At 34.0% G+C, this 7,920-nt stretch overlaps 1 protein-coding gene across 1 annotated transcript; it reads left to right on the top strand.

Annotated features, from left to right (window-relative positions):
• The first annotated feature begins 5,634 nt into the window (after positions 1–5,634).
• On the top strand, positions 5,635–6,303 carry LOC132268607 (F-box protein PP2-B10-like). The gene is made up of 2 exons (XM_059769434.1): positions 5,635–5,848; positions 5,939–6,303. The coding sequence occupies exons 1-2, from the start codon at positions 5,769–5,771 to the stop codon at positions 6,198–6,200; spliced, it is 342 nt and encodes a 113-aa protein (XP_059625417.1). The 5' UTR covers positions 5,635–5,768; the 3' UTR covers positions 6,201–6,303.
• The last annotated feature ends 1,617 nt before the right edge of the window (positions 6,304–7,920 follow it).

Raw genomic sequence — 7,920 nt, 5'->3', positions numbered from 1 at the left:
ATATATTTGACATTTTGTGCTCTTTAAATATGTTTCTGATATTTCTTATTAATTAATGTATATGTACGTATTGCTTTAATAAATGGTAAAGTGAATAATCTTGGAAAAGACATTATTGTTAGATCATTATTGATACTTCTCATTTATAGACTATGTTGAATAGGTTACTAGTTTTGTGGTACATGGAAGGGACTGTGTCATTTAGTGACATATAACTGCTATAACTCACATTGGTAGTTTATTTACCATAGTATTTATGATGACCAACTTAATGAGTCAATCTGATTTATGGTGCACACTAATGACAATTTTACTAAACCACTACAGAAGTTATCATATGGCCATATGGGCCAAGTGTGAGAATGTAAGATTATTTATTAATTGTGTAGCCCACATAATTTGGACATATGATATATTTCATTAATTAGTGGTTAAGTAAATAGATATCATATTAATATTATATTATTTGGTCAACTTATTAAATTACCTTTTTGGTAATTAATTATTGGAGAAGCGTTTTCCTATTTATTTCTTACTTTGATGGAAAGTGGAATTAAAGTTACTAAAGGAAAACTGATCATCTCTCTGTCTTTATAAAAGTGCATATTCCCATCAGTTATGTACGCTAATGAAAACAACACGTATAATATTTATGTGTGCAAAAGGCCAAGAGAGAGAAATCGGTTTTCACGCTTTGACTATTGCAATTTAGCATGTTGTTCATTACGCAGAAAGGATCTCGACGTTTGCCATGATATTTAAGATATTTGCAATTACAGATCGAGATATTTATATCTAACTATTTATTTATCTATTATAGATTATGTGAAAATAATGAAGTTCTAAGGTTTTGGGATTCATGTTTATTTGTGATTAATGGTTTGCACGAGTAATTATAGTTTACGGCGTTCATTTTCTTGTTAGTTGCGAAATCTGACATAGTTTAGGAGAGATTTCTGCCGTCAGATTATCAGGACATCTTTGCCTGAGCTTCCGATTCTTCTCCGCTAGTTTTCACATCTAAGAAACAGCTTTATCTGAGCCTCTCCGATCATCCTCTCATCCTCGATGGTGGGACCAAGGTAAAATTTCAAGTTCCACACTGTATTGTTTGATTTTGAGTAGAAATGAATGGTGTGTAATTTAGGGAAATATGTTCAAGATTTAAATTTACTTTTGCACTCACATTTAAAATGAAGTGACATTTATAATCCTAAGTCCAAAAGTGAATGATTATATTTCTTTTTTCAATTATGCATTCCAGTATGATTGGTCTCTCACATCTTTACTGTTTTTTTTATTTTTATTTTATTTTATCTCAGTTGAATATTCCCTCTTTCGACAGGACTAAAAAAATTATATATATATATATATATACAAAAAATAGTGAATAAATGCTCTCTTTTGACAAGATCTATATATATATATATATATATATATGTATGTATGTATGTATGATTGTGATTAGTCATGAATGATGTGAAATTTTCTGTTTCTGTGCAAAATATGGTCAAATTTTTATTGTTTAAGGTTTAATATATTCAATATTTTAATGGGATTAGTCTTTAGACTTTCAAATATATTTATAATTTTAGGATCGTGATACTTAGACCGACTGCTTTGGCCCTGCTTTGGCCTATTTCTTAGGCAGAATTTAATGTGGCAAACCAGCTGGCAATGAACCTAAAAAAGGGTAAAGTACAAAGACACCCCCTGAGGTTTGGGGTAAAGACAAACAAATGAAAGTTAGCCCATTTTTGGACAACCACACCCCCTTGTGAAATTTTTCATCCAAACAAAGCCTTAAAATATGTGAAAAGTCCATTTTACCCTTCCTTAATTTATTAATTTTAATTATAAAATATCAAAATATTTAAATGACCAAATTACCCTTTTCATCTCTCTCTCTCTTTCTCTCTCTATATATATATATATCTTGTTGTCCTTTTACCCTTTTAAACAAATATAGAAATCGGTTGCAAATCCATTTGAAATGGAAAGAGGATCCTCAGGTTAAAAATATAAGTGGTGAAATGAAAGAACGAAACATTGTTGTTTCGCCCAAATTTGGTTGCCTTAATCGGCCAGTACTATCCCAAATTGGTTGTCTTAACCAAATCCTTTGTTGTTCCGATGATTATGAAAAAGGTGGTCTAGTACTGAGGGCTGCAATATGATGTCCAGAGCAAAATATGAAATCAAGCCACAGACAAGTTTTCTAGATCAAACTTGCAAACAGAAACAGGAACCTTAACAGTTTCGCGACTAAAACTGGGGTTGGTATATCAACTAAATATATCTATATATATACACACACATATAACAATCACCACCACCCCTAACCCAGACCCGAAAGCTTCGGCCATGACACCACCTCCACACCTTCCAACCACCGGCCGACGAACGGCTCACCATCTTCATTGGCAATTGATGTTTCGCTCGTTGCGGGGCTCTGTTATGGTCGATCCGTGGGTACAAATTTGATCGGGCTCCATTTTTTCATGGTTTTGCTGCGGGGAAGAATCCATCGCCTTTTTGAAGCCACCGTCTCACATCGCCGTCGATGTCTTGAAGTCGCCGTCTCACATCGTCGTCGTCGTGGGTTAGGTCAAGATCAGGCTCCAATTTTGAGCGCCATTGTGGGTTAGATCAATATCGGGCTCCAATTTTTGGCAATTTTGTCTTCCTTGCTCGTCATCGTGATGAATTGATAATGATGATGTTGAGGGATGATGTTGATATATGTGACTGCGTGATTTCTGGTGGTGGTGGTGGTGATATATATATGAGTATGTATATGTTGTGTGTCTATACAGACAATATATATATATATATATATATATATATATATATATATATTATAGTAGTTGTTTGAGTTAGGGTTTGAGAGAGAGGAAAGAGAAGAAGATGGTAAGGATATTTAAGTCAATTGCATTTGTTAATTTTATATCAAAGGGTAATAAAGTCAATTTACCATTGTTGGGTGTCTTTGTCCATTTTATCAAACTTGAGGGGGTGTGAATGTCCAAAAATAAAATAACTTTCATTTATCTGTCCTTATGCCAAACCTCAGGGGGTGTTAGTGTACTTTACCCAAAAAAAAAAAAGGTGGGGCCACGCTTCAGATCGTCGACACTGTCAGCACCGGAGCCAACTTCTGTCCTCAATCATCTTCATCCTCGCCAGACAGCCACACCAACCAGTCAACCCGCAGCGAAAATCCATCCTTGCTTGACGCTGCTGTTCAGTTCCTCATTGCGTTCTTCAACGCCGACGACAATTCACATCGGTGATCCTACTACACCGAAAATATCTATTCGTTGACCCATCCACACAAAGTCCGATTTGGAATTGTAACCCAATGTTCTTTGGAGGCGACCTCCAAACCCGTTCCATCGTCGTCGTTGACTTCGCTATTATTGGCGGCAGTATATTCGCCGGCTTTCTGCCTAAGCCGTCTTCTTCACTTAGGCAGAAATTGCTCATTATTTTTTGACTTTTTTTTAATACCCATATCCTGTTGTTATTATATGTGTGATGTACATAATGGGTGTTTGTGCAAATATGTATGTGATGTATATGATGGAAGAGAGAAGTTCAACAACATCGGCGCGGACACCACCATTGATCGATTGGAGTTCCGTTGCTGACACCACACCATCAATTGATCTTGACACCCCTAAGCTCAAATATGGAATTCCGGCCACCGTTGCTTGCACCTACAGTACGCGCCGATGAAGCTGGAGAGAGATAAAGAGAGAGGAGGGGAAAGAAGACCCAAAAGATGGAGGTGGAGTGTTGTTTGGCCTAAGAGGTCAGACAGAGAGGAGAGACAGGAAGATAAATCGAATGCATGCACACGCGCTTTCTTTTTTGCCAGCTAGACATCACCTAGGATTCTGCCTAACAAGTCTGCCAAATCCATCGGCATAAATATCATTTTCCATAATTTTAATGGGATTAGAGATGAATGATTGTGATTAGGATGAGTTATCCTTCAAAATTTTAAAATATAAAAGGGAGAATTGTAAAAAACTTCCCTTAACTATTAGCTAGTTGTGAAAACCTTATTTATATTTTTGGCAAAAAAACTCCCTCAACTATCCCAATGGGGTGTTTTAAATGATGTCCGTTCAAGTGATTGTTTGAAGGAATTTTTTAGACGAAATTACCCCCTTAACAGATTATTCTTCAGACAATTTATTTATTTATATTCTCTCTCCGCCATCAAGCAAGATATGTGAAGCAGCAAAAAAAAAAATTCCCAAAAAAAATTAAAAAATGGAAAAGCAATAAAATCATATTTAAGCTATGTATAATTAATAAAATAAAATTGAGTACAATCACACAAGAGAGATAAAATCCACTATGGCATTGGAATAGAAGATGAAAAAATTAAGTAACTCAAGAACTCCTTCAGTACACTTGATCTTTAATAGCCATTATAACAGTTAATTATTTTATGGAAAATAATTAATAATTTGCCATGTTTCCTTAGTTCAATTTCTTTCTTTTCCTTAATTGAATTATGCTATTGCAAGATAAGTTGGACTAAAATTGACAATTAAAAAGTAATCTGATTTTAAAAAAAAAAAAAAAAAAAAAAAAACATACGTACTTCGAGAACATGAAATACCCCAAAATTACTTTTTGAGACAAAATTGTTGTAGTTGATGTACTCAAGTTAAAGACTTAGAAGTATGAAAGTTTTTAATGTGAAATGGCATCATTGCCCTTTATTCAATTCACAAAAATTTAATTATAAAGGATATTTAAGTAATTTTGTTTGAGAGAAATGCATTTATCATCTCATCCTATATTGTTTTTGATTCCACCACCTACTACTCAAAAATTGTTTTGATTTCACAATTGGGTTTCTCAATCTGCTGTTAACTTTGTATTTGAAGGAATGAGAAGGCTTGCTTGACGCAGAGAGAGAATAGAGAAAAAATAAATAAATTGTTTGAAGAAGAATCTATTAAAGGGTAATTTCGTCCAAAAAATTCTATAAGACAACCACTTAAACGGACATTAGTTAAAAACACCCCTTGGGATAGTTGAAGGGGATTTTTTGCTAAAAATATTCATAAGGGGGTTTTTCCGAACTGGGTAATAGTAAAGGGGGATTGTTTGCAAATCTCCCAATATAAAATGCAATTATAGTTCAGACAAAGATTTGAAGATTTGCAGGAAGGTGTTTTTTTTTTTTGAGGGAAAATAAACTACTTATCTGCTGCTGTTCCCTTTGCTTGTCTCTACTTGTTTGTTTAATACTAATAGCAAATATCTATTTCATCAGTTAGTAGCTGCAATCTCCCAATATGTTGTATCACTAGTTAATTATGGATAATCATTTATAGTGTTCAAATAGAGAACCCTTGAATCACGTGTAAGCTATGCCTAACACAACAAATTTCGGGTTGGTTATGAATCTGGTTGTGTTGCAAAACAGCCTGTCAAAAGCCATCTTTGCTGGTGATTGCAGACTCGTGTTATTCATTAGTACTGCAACATAACATGTAATTCTTGTTAGCTTTGTTTTGTACCTTTTGAGTTGAATCATATGATTCACAGGGTGGAGTTGGCGTTTCTGTTTTGGAGCTTTGGTTCTTTCTAGTCTTTTTCTCTCTGAATGTCCATTTGGGTGGCTGTAATCTACTTTATACACAGTGTTTGCTTCAGTTTTCATTTTAATCTCTCTCTAACTTCTCATTAGTGGCATTAAGCAGAGTTTTTCATTGGATAAATGGAGTGGGAAGAAATGTTTCATGTTAGCTGCAAGATCCCTCACAATTGTTTATGGTGATACACCTATGTATTGGAGATGGATTTCTCTACCCGAGTCCAGGTCTATCTCTCATTGTGCTGCTCTTTTCTTCGTTTGTTTTCTCCATGTATGGTGTTAATTAATTCAATGAAACCAAATTTACAAAATCAGATTCGCTGGGGTGGCAGAGCTTGTCGATGTGTGTTGGCTTGAAATTCGTGGGAGGATAAGTATTCAGATGATATCGCCTGACACAAACTATGCAGCTTACCTCGTGTTCAAGTGGACGAAAAGAGTATATGGATTTGAATCCCAACCAGTAGAGGGTTGGGTAGGACTTCGAGGGAGTGAAGAGGAACTAAGGAGTTTTTATCTGGATCCTAATGGAGGGCAGGCCCGCAGGGGCGTCGAACTCATACTGTACCAAATTTAAAGCACTGATAAGGGGTTTAAAAAAAAAAAAATTAAAAGCACTGATTTCCGTGTTTAGGAGTACTTTGGGGGGATTTATAAATAAAAAAAGTTAGTCAAATTTGACAGTTGACAGATATTAGGTGCAATTTGGGCATATTTTCAAATGCTATAGATTTGTACTCTAAATGAAATCAAGAATGTAATAGCCAGTTTCCATAAAATGTATATATTTGTGGCAACTTTAAATTTTTTTGGAATTGAATTGGCTGTTATCTAACATGTTATCCGCAAGATAAGTCGTTTTTCAGTTGTCTTTGATTATAACTAGATTAGCTAGGAACTAGCTAGAGAAGTTTATTAGTATTTAGGTTATTTTATTAAATTTGAAATACTTTTAGATACGGAGTATTATTTTAGCAAGTGATCAAAATCGTCGAGTCTAATTTTATGTGTTCAAAGTCAAGCTCGACTTCTCTCTATCTTGTTGTTTAGTTTATTTTGAGTTTAGTCTCGAGTACATTATCAAGCTTGAGCTTGAGGCCCAAAGAACAAAATTTAATTACAAATTTTAATGAAATAGTAAGATTTACAAGAATGTTTTTTTTTTTTTTATAAGATAAAACACATAGTATTTACAAGAATGTTCATGAACACTTGTCATTAGCACATTCACAAAATAAGTTCACATGTGAACCCCTTTATTAATGAAACAAGTTTGAGCCAAACGTTAATCGTATTGATCTGTTGAATGGAATGGATTATAATTTTTATTTATGGTTGGTCTTCGGAGTACCAAAGACTTTTTATCTTTGGAAGAAGCTAGTAGTAAAATTGCATGAAACGCAATTATAATGTTATGGGCGAATTGTAAAAAACCCCTCTTGACTTTCACCCATTAGCAAAAAATTCCCTTTATGAATTGTTTTAGCAAAAAATCCCCCCTCAACTATCATGAGGGGGGTATTCAATGGAGGAACTAGTACTGGGCTAACCTGGGCTATAGCCCAGGTCCAATTGAAAAGAAAAAAAATTAGTACTATTGTTCCTATAAGCCCGTGTACTACTCTTCCTCTTCCTATCAGCCCAACCCAATTTATAGTATTTCTATAAATAAAAAGAGTTATAAAATTTACAAAGATCAAACCTTAAATATGAGCAAGCCCACGAACCATAGACATGCCCAATCACAAAATAAACCATGATAAAATATAATAGGGCCCAACCCAGTAAACCAAAACACATTGTTAGTCTATCGAAAAAAACCTAAACTCTTCGTGTACAAGGCACTAAGGCATAAGTAAATGGATATCATGGATTATTATTCCTAATCCAGTGAAATATTGAATTTTATTTTTGTATATATATATATATATAAAGGGCTTTGTTGATGACTTGATAATTTCTTGTTAAATTGGGTAATTTACTATATAATGGATTAATAACTAGTCATGGGCGGAGCACATAGGTTTTACTTTCTAATGTGAATTTATTAATAAGGAACATATATATCTTGCATTCTTGTAGTTGTTTGTTTTAATACTTGTATGAAGCAAACTTCAATGGTTTCTTGACTGTATAAATACGTTAAAATTTGGAAGTGTAAATGTGTTAGAAAATTGTAAATTATTGGGTTTAATTGAATAACTGATGCATGATAATTATGTATTTATAGTATAGATGACACACTAAGTAATCATGGGTTTAATTATTTTTAGCCCTCCCTACTTTGCAATTCTTGC

This window comes from Cornus florida, unplaced genomic scaffold, assembly GCF_030987335.1.
Source record: "Cornus florida cultivar Cherokee Brave unplaced genomic scaffold, ASM3098733v1 CherokeeBrave_3.0.0_Hap2_Chr08, whole genome shotgun sequence".
Lineage (NCBI taxonomy): Eukaryota > Viridiplantae > Streptophyta > Magnoliopsida > Cornales > Cornaceae > Cornus > Cornus florida.
Note: the sequence above shows the minus strand (reverse complement) of the source record. Positions and strands in the feature narration are given on the sequence as shown.

Bases quoted from the DNA above. Each gene is read 5' to 3' on its own strand.
- LOC132268607 (XM_059769434.1), top strand. From the start codon at position 5,769: ATGTTAGCTGCAAGATCCCTCACAATTGTTTATGGTGATACACCTATG. The intron at 5,849-5,938 runs GTCTATCTCTCA...TTACAAAATCAG, and splicing joins ATTTCTCTACCCGAGTCCAG to ATTCGCTGGGGTGGCAGAGC.